This window comes from Clupea harengus, chromosome 6 (assembly GCF_900700415.2).
Source record: "Clupea harengus chromosome 6, Ch_v2.0.2, whole genome shotgun sequence".
In the NCBI taxonomy this organism is placed as follows: Eukaryota; Metazoa; Chordata; class Actinopteri; order Clupeiformes; family Clupeidae; genus Clupea; species Clupea harengus.
In genome coordinates this window covers 29,482,397-29,504,861 of record NC_045157.1, presented here as the reverse complement: position 1 = coordinate 29,504,861, position 22,465 = coordinate 29,482,397, and the positions used below count along the sequence as shown (strand labels likewise).

The window sequence follows — 22,465 nt, the reverse complement described above, 5'->3', positions numbered from 1 at the left end:
CAAATAAGCAACAGGGTACAACTGTGATAGTGGCTTATTTAGCAGCCAACAAACATTCATTTAATTCATTTTAATAACATTGAAACTATTTGAAGCACGGTTTGTAGTAGAGTTCCTACTGTTCAGAAATGTGATGGCAAAAGCGATTTATGTAAGAACGATTTATGTAAGTGACATTCCACAGTTCACATAAATACAATTTCAGCTCTAGTTTCTTGATATAATTTATTAATACAGTCCCCCATACCATTTTATTGCTATTCAAACTGGGGGAGAAAACCTTTTCAAAGTGCCATTGTCTTGACCAGCCATCATCTATTTTAGGCTATGGACTTGTTTTAAGCTGTCTGTATGTGTAGCGTATCACAAGTATACTCAGTCTAAACACTTTAATTGTTAACATGTGTGGAATATTCTACTTTTCAATTATATTTCCTGTCTCCATCTCATGCAGGTATATATACTGAGATGTACAATTTTAGATAAAAAATCTACAGGCTGTCACATAAAAGCTGAACTGCACTGACTTCCTTTCTATTGACTGTGCGCAGAAAGAAACCAATCCACACCTGACGTTCAGGGAAATTGAATTCTGTCACTGTCTAACCTGGAGGTGCTAAAAGGATGACCCTTAATGGATCCAATCTGTTGCTATGATGTTAAAAGTAGAGTTTACGCTGGAACATTCTGAAGAATTAAACCTAGCCAACTGGAGCCTGATTTAGGGTAAATGAAGGCAAAGCGAAGTGAACTATCAAACATGCTGCAATTTGAATCAGATGAATCAGTGATCAATTTCCTCATTGTTGCTGTTGATTAGTTTGGTCTAACTGCCATGCTATTTTAGTTGATGGGTTCGAATTTACATTGAAATGGGTAGCGAGACATAACCGGCATAACTTCATCAGTGGTATGGCAATTATTCAAAGGGCCGTAGTTGAAGGGCATTGGCCTTGAGCTAATTTGCCAGGAGTGCTCAGGAGCATTCGAGAGTGAACGTGTGTCAATGCACTGCTTGCAGAGATCATCATAACACCGTCATTACGGTTGTTTTCACAAAAGACTATTATGATATTTGGCTGATAAAGCATCCCTTACAAGGTTTTAGAGCGAATTCTTATGAGAACAGACGGCAATTTCATTTGATTCAGCACTCTATTGATCCATCAGATCATGTTTTTTAATTCATCAAGTGCTCTGGGGAAAGAAACATGAGATTACTGATGAAAGCAATCATTTGAGGAACGGACGGAGGGGTGGACTTCAAAGATAAACTGCCCAAAAAATAAGTGGTGATTTTGTCACATTCTCCCCTTTTCTTTGCAATATAAGGGAACATTCTCCGATGATGGAACACAATCTACAAAAGACTGAATTGATCTGTTATGGCAATACACGTGGAAAAGAAGAGAACATCAGAGGTGAGAGTGGAAGAGAAAAGAATTAGTCTGAAGTCAAAAAGATTTACCTCTGTTTGTGGCTGAGCTCCAAAATTCTTTGCACATCCGTCTTGGCCACAGCGTCATCATTCTTCAGCGACTGGAGGAGAAAGGGAGAGCCTTTATTCTCAGAGAAAGGTCTGTGCTACTACAAGAGCCCGTACTGCCTTGCTCCAATATCACTTTGGATAAATCATATCCCTCTTTAAAAGTCTACTTCCCAGTCTGCCTGTTTGAGTAAGCATTTGTTTTACTATTAAAGTACATGGCTGAGTGAGCCATATAGTATACAATGTAATAGTATGTTTAATAACTGTGCATTACCCTATTTACAATAACCTACAGATTCTTAAAATATCAGGTCTGAGCAATTTTAGTGCTGGGACATGTGTATAGATCATCTAACCAATAACTGTGACTGTGAAATCTGCACAGTAGCCAGGGCAATGCTGTTGTAGATTTCCAGCGGTAGATGCCATAATGATGCCTGAATTATCTGCAAATCAGGCAGCCTATGACAAATTAATGCAGCATATGGATAGCTTCTACATTCAGAGCTCTCTTGAGAAATTTAGCGCAATCTTTATTTTAATCAGATAGAAATTTTAATCTTAACCCAGAAAATGGTAACAGTATTTGGTTGCTTAAGCACTGTGTGTGGCAGAGGCAAGAACACAAGAACACAAGAACACAGCTACAGAAGCTCACATAGGTCTATTCTCTCTAACACACACACGCACGCACGCACGCACACACACACACACACACACACACACGCACACACACACACACACACACACATAAAAGGTGGGGGGGATAGAGCAGTACACTCGTATTCACATGCATTCATGCCTCTGTTCACTTGAGAAATGAATGCAAGACTGCAACTGTGCTAGCAAAGTGTCTCCTTTACTGAAAAATTACCTACAAATATTTTGATTTACACAGATGGTATTAGATGGCCCTGGGAGATCAGTGTTACTTCATTATCTTAAAGAGAGAGGACAAGGATGGTAGCATCATCCATAAACACACATTGGTAAGAAAATGGTCACCAAATCTTGAACCAACTGTATTCTCTATAGGAACATGTTTGCAACCACAAACAACATATGAAATCAATGTATGTTATTTTGATCAATCAATAAGCATACACTACTAACAGCTTTTTCCCCCCATATATGTTCTAAAACCATTCAGATATCAACTGCAATGAAGCTTCATTGTACTTGTGTCTTTATTTGACAATTGACGTCACGCAACATTTCACTACTAACACTGAACACCATGAATCCCAACGCACATGGCATCAGTCAGCATTGAACAGAAGCACTTGACTATCACATACTGTATGCTCTGCTTGTTCTATGACCTTCCACATATCTTGTGTAGGGATGAAGCATTTAGCATCTGCACATATCGTGTTTCCACGGTAACAAAGATGACCACAATCCCAAGAGCTCTTCTCAGAAGTCATTATTTTTCGAGTCATCTGTTTCACCTGCGTTTACTTGGGTGCCTTTGATTTGAAACAAACACATCAATATAGTGCCATCAGCGGACTATTTTGAATTAAATCAAGGCTGAAATCTGTGCGCTTCAGAGGAAACTAGATCAATGAAATTCAAGAAACAGTCAATGGCAAATTGATCAAATCCCCTGAATTAACAATTAACTGCACCATAGCATTAATTTAGTCCTACATAGTCGTACATGCATGCTGCTCTGGGTAACGTAACCTGACCTTATTTACTGTTGAAACACAATTCTAGAATTACTAATAGAAACTGATTAAGATCTACCGAGCAGCAGGATTACATTACTAGTGTACAACACAAATGAATTGATATTAAAAGATACATCATGAATACAAATGGACGTACAACCTTGTCTGTACTGTTGTGTCTGCACCTAAGGCCTGTTTAGGTTTGGGATCATATGGAAGATTCAGAGACAGAGAGAAAATAAAACAAATGCACTTTGATGAACACCAAAATATCTTTCTGTGTTATGACCAAGGCCATAATTCATTATTTTCAATTAACCAAACAAGCTCTCTCTCTCTCTCTCTCTCTCTCTCTCTCTCTCTCTCTCTCTCTCTCTCTCTCTCTCTGCATGTTTATTCACACACAGTAGTTGAGTTGTATATAGGCTGACAACTTGATGTCCAAGGCATGCTGGCATGAAGCCACAACCAAGGTTCACCCCCCCAATAGCCCCTAAAGCCTCTGCCAAGACTATGAGCTCCATCAGGCAAAGTTTAATTATGATAAGCTGACCCACACTCTAGGGGTATCTCATTATGAAAATAAACACTACCAAAAGACAGTCTTCCAGAAAAGGTTAATCGGTCACATATACATAATTGATCACAGGAAAGTGGCTTGCATTGATGGAAACTATATGTCTGACCCCAAACCTCTTCTCTGGAACAGAAAGACAAAAGACATGAAAGCCAAGAGGAATAATGGCCCAGCTTCCAAACACCATTAACACATCTGCCAAGGGGAATTGAGATCATCCGTATAAGCATAGACACAATAATCTTTTCTTTTCTGTTCTTTGCTTTTTGTTTTATTTCGTTTCGTTCGTTTCGTTTATGCAAAGACCACCAAGGAAGATTCTATCCAGTTAACAGTAACTTAGAGAAGTGCTCTTTGGATGGCATATTCTTCACTGATTCTTTCTTTTGTTTGTAATCACTACCACCCTTAATTCGCTTGTGACTTGACATTTGGATCAGTCAGTATTAATATAATTGTGTAATGAAATTGTTGCAGGATGCTTTTCACATGTGCAATGCACAGGTACATTTGTGTACCCTTTATAGTGTCTACAGCGCTCACATTCATGTTTTTAATGCAGTCACCTCTAAACTGGCACTGGGCAGATACAGCCTAATGCAACCAGGATGAGGGGAACTGAATCGAAGGAATGCCTCAGCTTCCCTTCAATAGAACCACCATGAATTGTTGCATGCTTTTAGAGGCATTTTGCTGCCTCTATTCAATAGGTGAATTCAGCCTCCTGGCAGAGTATGTGCAGCTGTATATAGCTATGGTATCCATTAACTGAGACCTGATATCATAAATAATCTCAGAACTCTGTCATTTCATGGCCATCAACTCCCATCCCTCTTCGCAGAGCGATTTACAGAACGTTTATTGTTCACACTCTCAAGGGTCCCTTTTGGCAGAGCAGTGACATTTCATTCTTTAAATGTTTCTAAGGAAGTTCTATAAAACATCCTAGACATTACTAGAGCCAGTCTCTCAAAGTTTCAGAAGCATTCACATCAACTTATTTGAACTGCGAAGCCTGTCAAAGACAGAAAGAGAATACTCACCTGAAGGTTTCCTTTTATGCTGTCCAGCTCCTTTGAAGTTTTGGAGAGTTGCCGTAAGATCCCTGTTCGCTCTGTGAACACCTCCTTCAGCTTCTTCTCCAGACCCTCATAGCTATGGAAGAGAGAGACATTACTTCATTTATATTGGTCGCCTTCCAAGAAAATCAGTTTAGTATGCCAGACTATGGGTGTGGAGCCTGGTGAATTTGCAACAAGGATTTCATAAGAATCAACATGCATTGGGAAGATGGCCTATTGAAAACAATACAAAAATAGATAGATAGATAGATAGAATTTCATGGATGTACTCCTTGTTGCAGTTTAAGGCTTTCGAAATTGTGTTTGAGTTTGGTTCCTTGAACTGTGCACTTAAAAAAGTTCTGTTCATGTAAATTTAGCAGAGCAAAAGCAAAAGAAGTCTACTTGAAGGAGTTGGAGGGTATAATTTCTCCATGCAGTATGCTACTTTATGCATGACCATTCTCTCATTCGGAATACTGTTCTGGACATAGCACAGGCATGGGGAGGGGATATTCACAGACCCTGGAGAGAACATTGATCAATGCTTTCTTTTCTCTTTCACCCTTTCTATGTCACTCTCTTTTCCCACTCTTCCTCATCCCTCTGTCTACCCCCCTGTCTCTATCTCTCTCTTTCTTTCCCCTCCCTCACCCTGTTTGTCTCTCTTGCCCTCCCTCTCTCCCTGTCATCTGTGGTCAGAGATAAAGATATGGGAGACTGATGTCTGACCGCTCCAGGCCAGCCTTCCCCGCACCAGATGGACCACGAGCGTAAACCGTTACACTGAGCTTGTCACTCTCAAACCATCAACACACTCGTTCACACACACACACACACACACACACATTAAATACAAACATTGCACACATGTTCACATTTAATACAGTACAAATAGACACGGGCAAGATGTTCGAGAGGGACCAATTAGAACATGCACAGTGTTGCCTTGCGAGGCCCAGAACCACAGAAGGCCCTCACTGCTAGAAGGAATGCCTCATTTTGATACGCTCACACGAAGTGACTGATGGTGGAGAGTATAAACAAGAGCAATCAGAGAGCTGTTGGTACTGCTTGATTTTGCAGTATGTAAATAATGCTGCCAGGGACAAAAGAAAAGCTGTCATCTTGCTCAAATACATCCGGGCGTTTACAGGCATGTATCCAAATATCCAAATCCCCTCAGCAGAGCATTGCACTGAATCTTGTCAAAAATCACGTCAGCATCTCCAGCACAATAACACATAAATCAGTAATAGAGGGAAATAACCTGGGAAAATAAATAATACATGCCGCAATGCATACTACACAAGAATTCCTTCCACTTGGCATCTGTGAAATTTATACAGGATGCTTGTGAATTCCGATGATTTTTTTTAAGGACAGTTTTGAAAAAAATCACCCGGTGTCTGCCAAACCAACCCAAGGGAGTCGGCTCATCTGGCTCTGTCGGTCGGCAATTTGAGTCCCACTGACACAGAAACGGCTCTATTGCAACACTACAGATAGCTGGCCCTCGCTCACGTTAGGATGAGGAGTAAATTGGTCATTACTGTGTGGAGGGAAAAAAGAAAAAGTGCAGAATGCATAATTGTGCTGTGACCTCTCCTGACACGGATGTTCTGGCAAGCTTTCACACACAGGAAAAAGAGTTGGATTGCTGAAGTGCCGTAATGAGAAGCTGGGTGTCAGACAAACAGGCTTATGATCACTCTCTGCAGTCTGCACCGCACTGCTGCCAGTGATCACATAAGTGTGCTGGGGAGAAGAAGAATGGCTCCCATTTAATTTGTAGTTCATTTTCCTTCCAAATGAATCCAGGATTGCGAGCAGAGATGACCTGCTCTGTTAGGACCTGAAAGGGCTCACACCTTATTCTAAGAACAACGTAATTGTCTGGCAGAGCAGAAAACCAACATATTTTGGGAAGGACAATTGGAAGAAAATCTATAATATCTGTAATATGGCTGTGGCTATGAAAGCGAGCAGAGGATTATAGGCACAAGATTCTGCAGATACTGAAACATTCCGACGTATGGCATTGGGAGATGCAAAGGAGATTATCTTTGATTTACTCATTGAAAGATGAAGTGACAACATCTTAAGGGATGTCATGGCATTAATAACTTGTTCAATCACTGGTTCATTTTAGTTCATCTTAGTATCTCCAAGGTTCACATCACACCAATTTCCAATATGATTGTGTGTCCTTGCTAAAGCGTGATATTTGTCTAGTTCTTCGCTTCGCATTAGCTAACTGTACCATTTTTTGTCCTTGTAGCCACTAGGACAAAAGCCACCATAACTCACCATGTTAGAGGACTTGTTAATTGAATTGGACACACCAAGACGCTACCAGGCTCAGGTTGAACTAGCACTGACTGGACATGCTGCCCCAGCAGCAGCAGTGGAGTGGAGGTTCAAACCGTAAACCGTGTTACCTGCTGCAGCTGTCCGACTTTGGTATTTGTCCTTTGCTAATGTGTGTGGTGAGTATACGTTAACATCTGAAATGTGTTGTGTGGAGGAATCTATTAATACACTTGGAACTGGTCACACTATCAAAACAAAAACCTTTCATGTAAGGTATTATTTCCTTTTGAGAATTACATTCATTTTGAAAGGCATGTAACCAACCTGGAGCATTTACATTTCAAAACACGTGGACCAACACCAGTTCAATTCACCATTGAACCAATCATAGATTGGATGTGATGGACTGCATCATGCCAGCTCCGGTTGCAGTGGACCTGCTCGCGTTCTGAGAACAAATGTTTCCGTGGCCCCGGCAGCAGCTGAGCTAAATGAAGTTGACCCTGCCATATAATGAAGAAGTGCTGAGCTTTGGGCCTAGAAGAGGGAAAAGTGCTGAGGTGCACAAGCGCACCTTACTGATACAGCTCAATAAGGGCGACAAGGCCACGGAGGAGACAGGGGCTTGGGGGGGGCTGGTGATGTGTTCCACTCGACAGGCCAGGGACAACCTCTTCTCTCCTCCAGCCCTGGTTAACAGCTATTGACCCCGGCCCTTAGGATAAGCACTAATAGTGTTAAGAGGTAATTTTGCCTTTCAAGGCTGTACAGTGAAAAGGAGGGTTTGGATGATGATAAGAAAGTAGAAGGCCTTTTTCATTTCATTCATTATTGTACTTATTATGCGATTGTGCAAGCAATAACATATTATTATTATTATTTTTATTTTATTGTTCCTCTGCTTCTTCTTCTTCTTATGATGATGATGATGATGATGCTCATGTTTGGAGCCTCCTTTTCCTCGACATTGACACCATTCCAGCATTGACAGGTTCATCCTAATGCCGTGTAGTGCTGCTATACGCAGCTTTTTGACAGGGCCCCTTGTTACTTTTTAATTTCTGTTTTTAATCACTTATTTTCCCAGTGAAGATGAATTGGGGCAAGTAATATGTCTGTAGCATGTTTAAGTATTGTCATTTGCTGAGCGGCTGCTGAGTTTGCACAACCATATGGAAATAGATCATAGATGTCCACTCACGCATGTATAAACAGATATGGAGAGAGCGGGAACATTTTTTCTTTTTTTTCCCCTTTTAAATTCCAAGGAGGGTGAGATGTAGTGAAATATGGAGCTGCAACCTCGTGATCTACTGCTCTCTGAGGAGAATCTAGACGAGTACGTTTAAATAATACTAACTATCCTGCTTTTAGCGTAACGTACTGGCTAATGATGTTATGATGAATAGTAATACGCCACATATTAATAAAGAAACAAACCTTGCGTCTCTGTGTGCAAGAGGGAATGTTACATGATGGCCAGTTTCTTGTGGAAATGCATCTCCAGTTCATACTGTGCTAAACACAGTGTACTGAAGAGAAACCTTGTCAGTACACCTTAAAAGGTTGGCACCAATTCAGAGGGGCAACAAACAAACTCGTGTCATGTCCTGTTGTTTGTCAGCTATATTTTAATAGCGTCAAATTAGACAGTTGACTTTTCTGTCATAGACATTATTGCTGCCTGACAGCAGTTAATGTAGAACTTCCAATTTAAATGTGGATTTATAATGTCATTAAGAGGATGCAAATAAATAGTTTTAATGAGGGGGAGAGCCCAAGGCTTGTAAGGAGATTGATGCATGGCTTTAGCTGAGCATAACCAACGAACACCTGTGACAAAATCCATCAGTCATGTTTACGGAGTCTTGTCTTGTATAAACATCCCATATGAGCAGAATATTAAGTTTGTTGCTGTCTGGATGTTCAACACTGAATCTCCTTTAATTGTAATAATGTGGACCTGCGGTTAGACAAAGCTTATGGTGCACCCAATTTCCCATTGGCCACAGATGAGAAGGATGTCAAGAGAGATGAAGAGCAGGTGAACAGATGAGTCCGGGGCTGAGTGGAGGGAAGACTGAGAGGCTGGAGGGGAGACCGGATGGAAGAGTTCCCTCAAAATCTACCATTTATCCCCAATCGACTGGAAAATAAGACAGCTTGATAACTATGTAACCCATTTTCCTCAGAACTGTTAAGTTCCTGAATGCTTGTAACAGTAGCGTCACTAACTGATTCCAGCTCTCATTCTCTAGAGCTCCTTTTGTGTTGCTCTGTAGAACCAGCCTGCGCCACTTCAAGAGCAGCATCTGTCTGTTTACTCCAGGACCTCGGAGCCTGCAGGCATTTAGGAATGATATATATCCCGATATGTAAATACCAGCTTGCTAACCTCCAGCCATTCTTCACATGGAAAGACTCTGGAAGACCGATGTGGGAGAGACTCATAATGGTAATGGAAATAAATCTTTGGGGAGCATACCCTTGTAAGCCACAACACACATTCCCTAAACCGTTCATCTATTTAAATCCTCACCCCCTCTCCTTCAACCAATTATGAGTGGGCTGCTGATAAGCATGGGCCTTCCTCAGCCAGCTCGGAGCAGAGCACACAAACCCATCAATAGGCGGTGCCGTGGTGTAGTGGCTTTTGGAGACAAGAGTGAAACAACACGGCAGGTTCAAAAGCCAGCCACGTTAATATTATGTCTGTGCCCTTGAGGCCAACATTTAGCCCAAAATGACTTTCGCTGAAAATGTGAAATTTAAATGAGGCAGCTTGAAAAATAAAGATAAGGCCATGCAGTACGGCACAATACAAATCATCCACAAGTCAGAACATCACAGCTGGTCTTAAGAGACCAGGAACATTTCTATGCATCCGATTGACAAAAAGCCTATTTGTTAAATTGCATCCTATGTGAGGCCCCATACATACGTTATTTTAAATTAAAACTGGGAAGGCAGCTCATTTGCCCAATGGACAATGCATGACCTTTTGAACCTGGGGGTAACTCTTTGGCCAATTTAATCTCACTGATGAGATGTACAGGAGAAGCCAGTCCATTCTACAAGTCCACTCCTCTACAGATCATAGAGAATAAGAAAATGTAAACCCAATTTAGAATGTGATACAATTTTCTCACATTGTGAAGCTGTTGGTGTAGCTAGATGAGGATATAAACAGAGTGAGTGATCTTTTAATAATTTAAGACAAATAGACAAATCACTGCTCTGATAGTGTGGCAGACCTGTTTTGATATTTTCTCGTTCTTTCTTATAATCATGTTTCAGTGGTGAGTTGGACCTTGCTGACTATATAGTGAGCCAGTGGATCCTACATGCAGTCACATTTGGTACACAAGCATCAGTTAGTCAAATATTTATGAGAGGCTCCAGCGGTTTTTAAGGAGTAGTGGAGTGCATTGGTTGCCCTGTTAATTGGAATACATTACATCAATGCTTGCCTCTTTTTTGTGAATATTTTGGACTGGTCCGTGTTGATTTTGCAATGACAAAATATCTTTTCATTAACTGAAGCTAGAGAGGGAAGTATGAGGAAAGGATACATTATTTGTCTGTAGTGAACCACAATGTTTTTATTGATTACAATTTACTGTACGTGTAGCCCATATACATATACTTTGTGGGATTTGGGGCCAATTTTCATGAGCTCATTTCACTCACATAAAAAGCAGCAGACCTACCATAGCATCTGGCATACTCTCAGTCTAAACATGAAAGCTCTGTGCACAGTGAGGCCAGGGTTTGATATAGCGTTCATGTCTCAGTATTATCAACAATTAACAAGATGATGACTTGCTTTCATTGGGAGTTACTTTACCCAATATGAAATCACCTAATTTGTTCATCATTTGAATAGTGTGATATTTTTAGAATAGGAATAAATTGAAATAGAAATTCTTATCATAATGGATGAATAATTCAGTAATTTCTTGCAGGCATTTCCATGCATAAATGTCTGCCAATGACTTCCCGTGCTTTAAACGCCTCTGTCATTCCATAATTTCCTGCATGTGAAAGACATTTTTCCTGTTTTGTTCCCATCCTACATGAAGGACAGATGAGAGGAGTAGGTGCATGATATTATATCTGAGCTTATTTATTAAACCCCCCTCCCCCTACCTTGTATTTCAGGGGCAAGAGTCTCACACCTTTGTACAGAGATTGTGTGTGTGTGTGTGTGTGTGTGTGTGTGTGTGTGTGTGTGTGTGTGTGTGCGCGCACGTGTGTGTGTGTGTGTGCGTGTGCTTTTGCATTTGATGCTGCTCTGCTTATTTTGTTGGCCTTTTTTGTCATGCACATATTCTGATTCTCTCTCACCTCAGATATGTGATCCAAAGTCATCTCCCCAGCTGTGTGCCTGTCTCTGATGGGCAGGGATGTTTGATCTAATAACGCTTGGGTCAAGCATCACACCTGACTGTCTCCCCAGCTGTGCCTGTCTCTGATGGGCAGGGATGTTTTGATCTAATAACGCTTGGGTCAACTGCCCCTGTGGAGAGAGGATCTGCTGGGAATTGGGTTTTCACCTAATTGAATCACCATGTTTGTCTCCACTGTGGGGTTTTTAAACAAATGTGTGTACGAAAGGGAGTTTCAAAGCATATTTCTTCCAGAATATCAATATCAGAGTCCACAGAGGGGGACAAATTCATTTTTCAAAAATTCAAAAGGTTTCTGGGCCTCTGAAATCCGTGTGAAAGACATCGTGGTGAAGATAGGGTTCAAAGATAGGGCTCACGTTATGTTCATGCTGATAATGAAACTACAATATTTAAATCACTAATATGTATTCAGAGACTCAACAGAAGCCTTATAGTCTAAAACCTCCAAAACAGTCTTTGGCTCTTTTAAGGGTTTATCAAACAGTGCGAACAGAAGAAGTGTGCATACTAATCATACTTGAAACTAATTCAAATACTACTAGGCCCACAGTTGGAGGACAACGCCAAATATTTTCCAGACTCTCAGACAACCTGTCTACCAGACATTCTGTGAGTTTTGCCCGTGGCTCCAGCTAAAGGATAGACAGCGTAATGATGATGAACACGTTGAACAGACATGCTCAGTCTGCTAATGAGGACTGTTTTGTTCTCCCTTATGCTGTGAACACAGTAATTAGCACCACAAGCGTCATTACACAATTAATATGACATATTTGACATAAAAACTAGACAATGGAGTCGAAGGAAAATACAAAGAAGTAAAACAGCACATATATGAATGCAGTAAACACACTGACATTAGATTAGTCACAAGCTTCCTGTTGCCATCAGAATGTCCTATGCTAAATGATGCTCTGATGGCATCTTCATAGATGCCGGAAGCTCTTGACTGAGTACAGAGCAGTGATCAATCAAGACATCTAAAGAGATTGACATGAGAGACTGCCTGTAGTCAAGTGGCAAGTGTAGTTGAGCATTCAATGTTAATGGGGATTTTTATACAGCACACTATCAAACTGGTGTCTGTCACAGAATTGTTTTGACACGTGGTATATCATGATTATGTAAAGCAAGGTCTTTGTTCTTATGTTCTTCCCAGATTTATCATATGATAACAAGTATGGGGACCTCCAAAACATTGTATTTGCCAGAATAAAATGCAACATGTTGTCGCCAGAATAAAATGCTGTGGTTGATATAGCTCATTGAAAGATGACAAGCATTATGGTCAAATGCTATGGCACTATGGCACAGGACCCATCCGCCCTTTGTTTTACCTCAGGGGTGCTTCAGAGACAGCTCAAATTCTTTGTAATTATGTCAGATAGATTACCAATGCAGTGAGTGGTGCTTTTGTTTCATTCCAAAGGGCACGGAAACATTAAAAATCAATGGGATCCCATTACGCACAGATACCGGCATTGACTTCCACACTCGCCTTGGCTGATAAGACGTATGACAAAGGACACCAATCTGACAGACCCAGCCAAGTCACAAGAACGACCTTTTGGGTTCATCTGAACAGAAGGGTAAAGCGCCGTGGTGGGAGGTTTCAAGACCCTCACTGGACCTGAAGCAATTTACAGAAGACAGGATGCTGTTGTGTTCACTCAGGCATTCATGGACAACAGACCAGCAGACACCCTCCATGCCAATTCAGTCCAAATGAAAGCCAGGTATTCCAATAGGATGAGACTGTATTAGAGCAGGCTGTGTGAAAATAAGGCCAATATCTCACAATGAAAACCAGAATGCCTCCATATTTGACACATTAACCTATCTACACAGAGGACAGTGTCACACAGACGATACGCGATCTGGCATTTTTGATGCTTGTGCATGACTAACTGATGTCATAGCTGAACATAGCTGTGCCTCAGACAGACACCGGGGATCACAAGATATGTCACGTCCATTTTCCCTAGAGAAATGAAACCTGAACCCAATTTCAGCCTTTTTTCTTTTTTTTTTCCCTAGAGATTGGGTTGTTACCTCTAATTGCATTTCCAGGAAGTACAATATCCGTGTGCACTCTACTTACAGTGCCTCAGTTTTAAATGAAAATGATAGGATGCTTCTCTCTGACTGAATTATACAGGGTCCCTGAGAACCTGACCAATAACAAATGATTTAGTTGAGTTCCTAATTAAGTACCTCGTTGTGTTCAGTCTTCACACGGAGCCACGTAGCCTCAACCCCCTGAGGCAAGGTACAACCGTACAACTCAAGGCAGTCGGCTCCGCCTGAGGCCAGAGAGTGGAGGAATAAAGACTGTGCTCAACATGGACGTTGTTAGGGCTGGACCTCCGGGGCTACATCCCCCGATATTTCACCAGTAGCCCCAGCCTCTTTTGTACTGTACTGGAATAAGAATAATAAAAATAAAAAGAATCCCAGATCTATTCATCTGCCATTCCGATCATGCATCCAAGCCCTCTGAAATAATATGATATCGTTGATCAATATGTTCTGGGTCATGTGTGTGTCATTCAAGCAACTAATCTACTTCACACTACTTGGCATGCACCATTTTGTATGAGTACAAGAGAGACAGAGAGAGTGCACTGGTTACAAGGCTCATCACCATTGCCATCTGTTGATAGCTAGCTAGCTAATTCACTAAGACAAGACTTGAAGGCCATGGATATAAGAAGAAAAAGAAAACGGATGAAAGCAACGAGGCGCAGGCGAGACTAGGGGAGGAGGAGGAGGAGGAGGAGGTGGAGGAGGAGTTTTCTCCAGTTGCTCACCATTTGGGCAAGAGGAATCTAAAGTGGAATGAAATGATGAGAACCGTTTACACTCAACTTCAACACATCCCAGTTCAAAATCAATATGCAGACAGCACTCTTTATAGGCCAATCTAAACCTCCGTTTACCAAACCAAGTCTGACATTGTTTTTGAATATTCAAACAGAAATGTAATTTCTGCCTATAAAAACCACATAAATGTTTTCTATGGGTAACCTATGGCGATGTTGATATCCCGTGTCAGTGTGACCTAGCATGAAAGTGTTTTCATGTTGACAAGCACTATCGTATAATGGATGGGATAATGTTCATGTGAATCAGACAGGGCCCTGCGTGCCATGGATTATCTTAAGGCTTATTGTTTCTGTCACAAACTGTGAAAATAGTGCATTTAGTGGCCTTCCCAGTGGAGGATGCCCCCGGACCCCTCTACAGGTCTGGGCTAGGCCCTGAATGTGTTCAAGTCCTAGCAACGCCCCTGGTGCTCAGTTAAACTGGCATTTAAGTTTAAAAGTTTAAAGTTCAGTTGAATCATATTTAATTAGGATGCTTAGATGAGCAGAAAAAAATGAATGCTAAAAAAGGTATGATACCGTAATGAGCATTACTGTTGGTACATATGATGTCAGGGTAACCTTTCAGAGGACGATTAACTCGTGCCTCAACCTTATGTGAGTCAAAGCACAATAATTTAGTTGCATTAGAAGACTAGAGGAATGTGGTTAATTGCCTCGTAGATAAAGATTATCTTATCTTAGCATCTGACACAAGAGTCATCTCGGTTTCATCGGACAAACTGAAGATATTCCCTTTTAATTCTAACACTGGGTGTGCCTGAGTTGGTGCATTATGCATCTCTCATCTTATTATGCAACTTATTTATTCCAAATCATTTGCTTCACCAAATTTTTGTTTATTAAAAGGCAATCCCACAGAAACTGATGATGAAACATTTGTTATTCTTTTAGTTTAAATGAGCAACTCCACAGGGATGAAAAGCTCTTGCAATATAAAGTGTCCCACGTAGGTTACCTGATGTATAGGCCCTCCATCAATTTACTTTAGGTTCCTGAAGCATTTTTTGAGGCTGTATTTAGTAATTAAAATGAAGCAATACCCTGAGTGAAATGTGTTCTTTTTACATTTTTTCTGACATTCTTCCTCTCATTCCTTTGTGTTCTTCCAGCTCATATTATTGGTATTTCTGGTCAGTGTGTTTATAAGGATAATGATTGTTGACTGTTTATTGTTGTTGTACACTCAGTGTTGGCGTAGTTCAGTTCACTCTTCCTTATAACCTTGATAGTATTCAAAATAAAAAAACTACACTTCAGCGTAAACTTCTGAACTCTTGTCAACGTTGTCTTTCAATTGATCAACTGAACCAGTTTTGTGCATTTTTCATGCTTTATTGGCTGACTGGATTTGAAAGTATGTATAAGAGTAGCAAGCAAAAGCACTCTGTGCCGTGTCAGAGCAGGCCATAAATAAACAGAGGGAGAAGAACTGCCCTGTGCCTTGTATGAGGTGGAGGAAGACAAACTGGAGAGGACAGACTATTCCCTTGTGGACCTAAAAAAGTGCACTCTTAAAAACAAACAGCCTGTAGTGAGTATGAGTGAGAAAGACAGAAAATGTCAGCTTTCATTGAGCCTGTCTTCAATAGGTCTAGTGAGCAGTCACATGGCACACATAATGTCTAAGGGGTAGCTATGTGCAGTTCTTGTCCTGCCTCTTGAAAGTGACTGATGTATTCTGGCATTCTGTTAACATCCATTACAGTTTCTGACTCTTGGCACTAATAAGTCAACTGGTCATCAGGCTCTTGTAATGGGTAAGTTAAACTAAATAAGCTCAACTACTTTCACCACTTGTCACAATAAAAAAACACATACCATATAACATCGTTTGCAGTTATGAAACCAGTGGAGTCCAATAAAGGCTGTACACATACTAGACATATTGGCTGATGAATGCAATGGTTGACCTTGCTTTGATGACCTTGTTTTGATGACCTTGCTGGTTTCTGTAGATGCTACCATGTAAAGGCCGTTCAGCTCATTCTAAACAATCTTGATTAGCATCTTTTGCACTCCCCTTTATCTGTGACGTGCCTCCTATGATTGGGTTTTTGCTTTTCGCTACAAAGTTCAGGTATGCTGAAGGTTATCACTCCTCTTATATATATATATATATATATATATATATATCATTTTTAAATTACACTTTGATGGCAAGGAACAGAGAGTTGGAGAGAAATTAAGTAACCGTGTATATCATTATAACCTGGAACGAAATTACCCCCAGATTTATTGTTTTCTCATGAGGCTTTAATTCAGAGAGTAAACAGAGAATGTAATCTTGCTGCTCGCCATCTGTGTGCTTAAGACTAGGAGCACTGCACCCCTCATATTAGGCCACGGATGTGCAGCTCATATGACAATAGCAGTAGGCCCTGGGATAACAAAGAGGACAGTTTTCACTTACACGTCAAAAGGTGTTAATAATAAGAACGGTGTGTGTGAGCTGCTAATGTGGCTTTATACCTAAATGCATAGCAACATGTATGCCTTGAACAGAATGTGCTTTCACATTATCACAAAATATAAATATGCCTAGAACCCGCATTACGGCAAAGTGTAAATATAGGACTGGACTTATTTTATGTTATGGACTATATTCATGGTTTACTTTAGTGCTACAGTGACCTTTGTTGTCCCAAATATTATCTACAAAGACAAGAAATGTCACATGACCTGGTTTCTATGGCTGAGAGCATTGGAGTTGAAAAGAAGTGTACAGCGCATACATCAAACCAGCAACATAAAATAAACTCCCCGACAGTAGCAGTATGTGCGGTTGCACTCAGACTGGAGTTAATCTACTCGGGTTCCAACTAATTATGCAATTGCTAAATGGGCGGGCCTTCTTATCACCAGCTGTGAGTGAGGCTGCCTTAAAGGCACAGTTGAATGGTGAAACTGCCACCTGCAGGGACAATCAGTGGCTGGTTAAAATGATGCCTGCCATACCCTATGATATACACATTACTGTCATTCATTCTAAAGATATGAATACAGTGCTGCCTATGACGAAACCTTCAACTTCTTGTAGCTTATTCAAACATTCTGTGCCCCAGCTTGAGGGCGAAAACAGCCGGACCGATATGGCAGCACATGCACACTGTTGCAGAGAAAAGGACATGCTTCAAAGAGAGGTAAAGGTGTAGTGAAAGAGAGGTACAGGTGTACTCAAAGAGAGGTAAAGGTGTGGTCAAAGAGAGGTAACGGTGTAGTGAAAGAGAGGTACAGGTGTACTCAAAGAGAGGTACAGGTGTAGTCAAAGAGAGGTACAGGTGTAGTGAAAGAGAGGTACAGGTGTAGTCAAAGAGAGGTACAGGTGTAGTGAAAGAGAGGTACAGGTGTAGTCAAAGAGAGGTACAGGTGTAGTGAAAGAGAGGTACAGGTGTACTCAAAGAGAGGTACAGGTGTAGTGAAAGAGAGGTACAGGTGTAGTCAAAGAGAGGTACAGGTGTAGTCAAAGAGAGGTACAGGTGTAGTGAAAGAGAGGTACAGGTGTACTCAAAGAGAGGTACAGGTGTAGTCAAAGAGAGGTACAGGTGTACTCAAAGAGAGGTACAGGTGTAGTCAAAGAGAGGTAAAGGTGTAGTGAAAGAGAGGTACAGGTGTACTCAAAGAGAGGTACAGGTGTACTCAAAGAGAGGTACAGGTGTAGTCAAAGAGAGGTACAGGTGTACTCAAAGAGAGGTACAGGTGTACTCAAAGAGAGGTACAGGTGTACTCAAAGGCATTAAGTAGGTAGAGCCAGGCTAAAGTTCAGAATAGGAAGGTTTGGTTAAAGCCGACCAATAGCATTGTCGAGCTACACCTTTAAACTGAATGTGTTAGACGAAATGACAATGTAAGAAGATAGCAGTATTGCATATAGTGTGTTCTGGACAGTGTTGGCCAGGCAGGAGTGCTTTTACATGGAATAAACCGTAGTGCTTCCTCTGTTCAAAACTATTACATTTGTTGACACATAATTGTAGCTTGTCAGACATGTTTTAAAATGTCCTAACCACATCCCTTCAAACTGACATATTGTTCGTCATGGTATGAGATTTTCAGCCTGTAAAAAAAAGAGAACGTTTTTTGCTCACTTCTATTCCATGAAAAGCTAATATTAATTATATTCTATTCTATCCCATGAAAAGCTAATATTAATTATATTATATTCTATTCCATGAAAAGCTAATATTAATTTTGTTCAGATCAATATTGCCCAATCTCACGTCCATTCTGGAGAATGTATTTAGGCCTAGAATGTAAAATGTCCAAACATACATAACATGTGATACGTATTCAATTTACTAATCAAAATTTGCCTAATGGAACACATTTGCAACTTTGGAGCTAGGTACTGAAACGAAAAATGAAAAGTTAATTTTCTTTTTATTTAACAAAACGTTTAAAATGGAATCAGTCACAAGACAGTGTACAAAACATACAATAAATAGAACATTAGCTGGAATCAGTCAAGGCGACTGTGCAAAATTGTGCAATAAATAGAGCATTAGCTCATCCAGGAGGGTTCTATATTCATCTGGCCGTGATATAGCGGCGGCACCTGCACATAAGACCTTTGTCATGAGTGTATGGAGGTGGTACCCAAGGACACACAGCACCCCAAATGTGTTTTACACAGCAAAAAAAACAAACAATACGCAAATAAATCAAACACCGCCAACTCAGACAGATGACTTTGTCGGATCAAGTAGGGTACCTAGGCTACACGGCGCACTCAATAAGACACAACACTGTGAAGTGACCAGGACGGCCCTACCCACATACCCCAGGGGGAACATTGCACTACACCATGTATTGCACAAGATACAATGGCCCATGTGTTGCACTTAAGCGTAACCATTGATTATTGCACATTACCCATCAAACCTGGCACACGCAAACTGTCAGAGCCCAAATTCGGACTGGGAAACACAGTGGTGACCTACTGCCTACATATGACCTTTTTACTTTTTCTTACTTTTTTGTACTTGTTTTTCTTGGAACAAACTGTGGGCTATTTGGTGCAGTCGAAGCATCAAGAACCCCGGCAGAACTGAACACGTGAGTGAAAGCCTGTTTGAGCTGAGCATTGGATCAGCAGGAGAGAGTGGACATATAAAGGTGTTCATTTGCGTAATACGAGGCTACTGGTGACTGTATGTGCAGATATACTGCCGATATGAGATATGACAGGGAAAGAACCAGAACCCAAAATGCAAGAGCAGCAGTGACCAGTAGGCTACACGAATGAGGAATGCATAAGATATGGGAGGTTGCAAGTTATATTAATGTTGATGAATTTGAACTCCTGGACCAAGCTGAATGCAATCTTTTTCTGCATTCTGCTGTGGCCAAGAAAAGAGATATTTTGTGGGAAATGCGCTGGTGTGGCATTTCTTCTACTGCCCTAGTCTAATTAGACTCAAATATGTAAATAAAAATAACAAGATATGACATTAATGTGTATTTACATCACGGATGACATTCATTGCATGCTGACTGAGCATCTAATTCAAGGCAGACAAATCAGACTCTCTTCCCAGACACTCACATCTTTCAAGGGGTTTAACCTTTGAAAACAAGCCTGTTATTCTTTTTTAAAAGCCTGCCTGCTTCCTTGCTGACGCATAGATGGGCATAATGAGACACTCTTCTAATAAAGGGAAGGTGATATTATTTGCCAGATAGATAAATCAGACCACGGGCGGTGATGGTTTGTGATTGGCACATGCAAATGTTCCCTGTCAGAGATGAATATGCCGCCACGCCTATATGAAAACAAAACGGAATTTAAGACAACCCACGCGGACGGAATAGTCCGTTTCCGCCAGCCGTTTTTAGGGCCCAAGGTGTTGAATCAAAGTACACTACAGATGGAAGAAAGATGCTACACGCTACTAATACACACTACATATAGCCAACGGTATGTTTGGGGACTACAACCATTGAGCCATTGGCCATCAGATTCCTAAATTACAATATTTTCAATCACATTCACAGTATGTACATCCCTTCTGTAGAGACGGAGATATGTCCATGTTATGCCAACGTGTTTATAGTGTGACATTTAGTCATTCCAAGGCAAAACAGAATTAAATCACACATTCACATGAATTCATGTAATAATTTAGCATGTTTTTCATACAGGTAGTGTATAAATAGCTCTTCTAGGCGTACACACTCACTTATAGGTAAGACTTTATTTTTCTGAGATAGACAATGTTTAGACCTCAGAGTCTCTCTCTAAACCTACAGATATCCTGAATTATTCATTCATTCCCAGTGATTCCTGTGCACCCCCACATACTTCAGACCTACACCAAATCATGAAAGAGCCTCCTACGCTCTCTTTTACCCTCGCAGTATGCTTAGCAAACCTAACCAGTGACAGATAGAGCTTGCCACAGGGTGCTCTCTCAACTGCTCCAGTGCGTGTTTCTTGGGTTGTGCCCCCTGGCACTTGGCACTGCCAGCTGCATCATCCACCAACATTGGCAATCAATGCCATCTTTTGCAGCGGGAAGCTGTTTCAGATTTGTTCCCATCATGTTGGGATTTAAAGAGCATCTCAGGCCTGTGATGCATCTGTCTGCTTCTCCAGTTGTTTAAGGGGGGGGGGGGGTCTTCTAAATTGCTTGTCTAATGAATAAAGCATTGTGGGATTGTGTTTGGCATCAGCAGATATGTGTCTTTGTGGAGTCTTTGGCAGGGAAGGCCAGGTTCTCTTCCTCCCTCCCTCCCTCTCTACCCTCTCTAGGCTTATGGTGGTTTTAAATAGTTTCATCAGTCATTTCAAATTCTGATGCAATAAAACATCAATGAATATTAATGATGGACGAAAATAGTTATTTCTTCAAGCTAAATGTGAATAAAAATGCCTCAGAGCCTGTGATAGCGATCTGCGAAATATGTTTAGATTTATAATATTTAATTGACTATAAAATGGGATTAGGTCGGCAATGATTTAGCGAAGCAGATCAACGGAATTCATTGCATATTATAGGTTGAGATGATCTCCCATAGTGCCATTCTTCCAGATATTGTAGTGGTCAGAGCACCTCTGGTTTATTTGGCAGAGCAATCTCTCCCCACATAATACAGGCTAGAGTAGTATCAGGAGCAGGCGGGACCTGACAGAGAATAGAATGGTTTCACTAATCTTGTATGTGCTAGACTTTCCATTTAAGTCACTGGGACAAGATGTCAAAGGAAGAATCGATGGCCACTTAACGCCATACAAAGCAGGTGTCAGAGTTCCTTCACATATGTGGCAGAGGAGATGAGAACACTGGCCTGTGTAATCCTGAGCTGTCAGCATGAAAATGACTTGCTGTTGAGTTAGACCTCAACCAAAATCCCCATGCTGTAATTTTGACCATTACTGGCCAGTTGTATTTCGAGCTATGTATAGTGACATATATTTGATATATACAACAATGAAGGGATGCCCTTTTATAGGCGTGTGTGTGTGTGTGTGTGTGTGTGTGTGTGTGTGTGTGTGTGTGTGTGTGTGTGTGTGTGTGTTTGTGTGTACATATGTGTAACATGTGTATCTTTAGACACATTCTTGACAATCAATCCAAAACCAGCATGGTATCTTCATTTTGTTCCTCCCAGCCCACTTCATACTGATCAAGCACCATTCCATTTTAATCATCTCCGAGAACAACAATTTCATCTAGAGGGCTTTCTCAAATGGAGTGTATTGACAATATCAGCCCTTTCAGTGGTGCCCTCGACTCACACCCTCGTTCAAGAACTGTGAGCACACAAATAAGAAATCATAAAGATACCACACACAGGCCCAACACCTAATACTCCACAGAATTACCCGGATTTGTTTTTAATCTACCCTCAAAGTTGTCACAAGATGTCGGCATGGCAACTGAAATGGATCAAATTGAAAATAACCCTGTAGGCATCCCAGGAGAGGTCATCTACCTTCATGAAAATGAAAGACCATTTGCATATTCCAATTTAAAATGAACCGAGGAAATAAGTTTGGATGATTCACTGAATTGTATCAGCAGAGATGAACGTAACAGATTTAGCCATGTT

At 40.9% G+C, this 22,465-nt stretch overlaps 1 protein-coding gene across 1 annotated transcript in view; it reads right to left on the bottom strand.

The window, feature by feature from the left end:
- luzp2 (leucine zipper protein 2) overlaps positions 1-22,465 on the bottom strand; it is a 76,017-nt gene that overhangs the window by 19,392 nt on the left and 34,160 nt on the right. Inside the window, exons 2-3 of the mRNA XM_031569693.2 lie at positions 4,786-4,897; positions 1,469-1,539 (exon numbers count right to left, since the gene is read on the bottom strand). Of these exons, the coding sequence (XP_031425553.1) occupies positions 1,469-1,539; positions 4,786-4,897 (183 nt within the window). The remainder of the gene's footprint in view (positions 1-1,468; positions 1,540-4,785; positions 4,898-22,465) is intronic.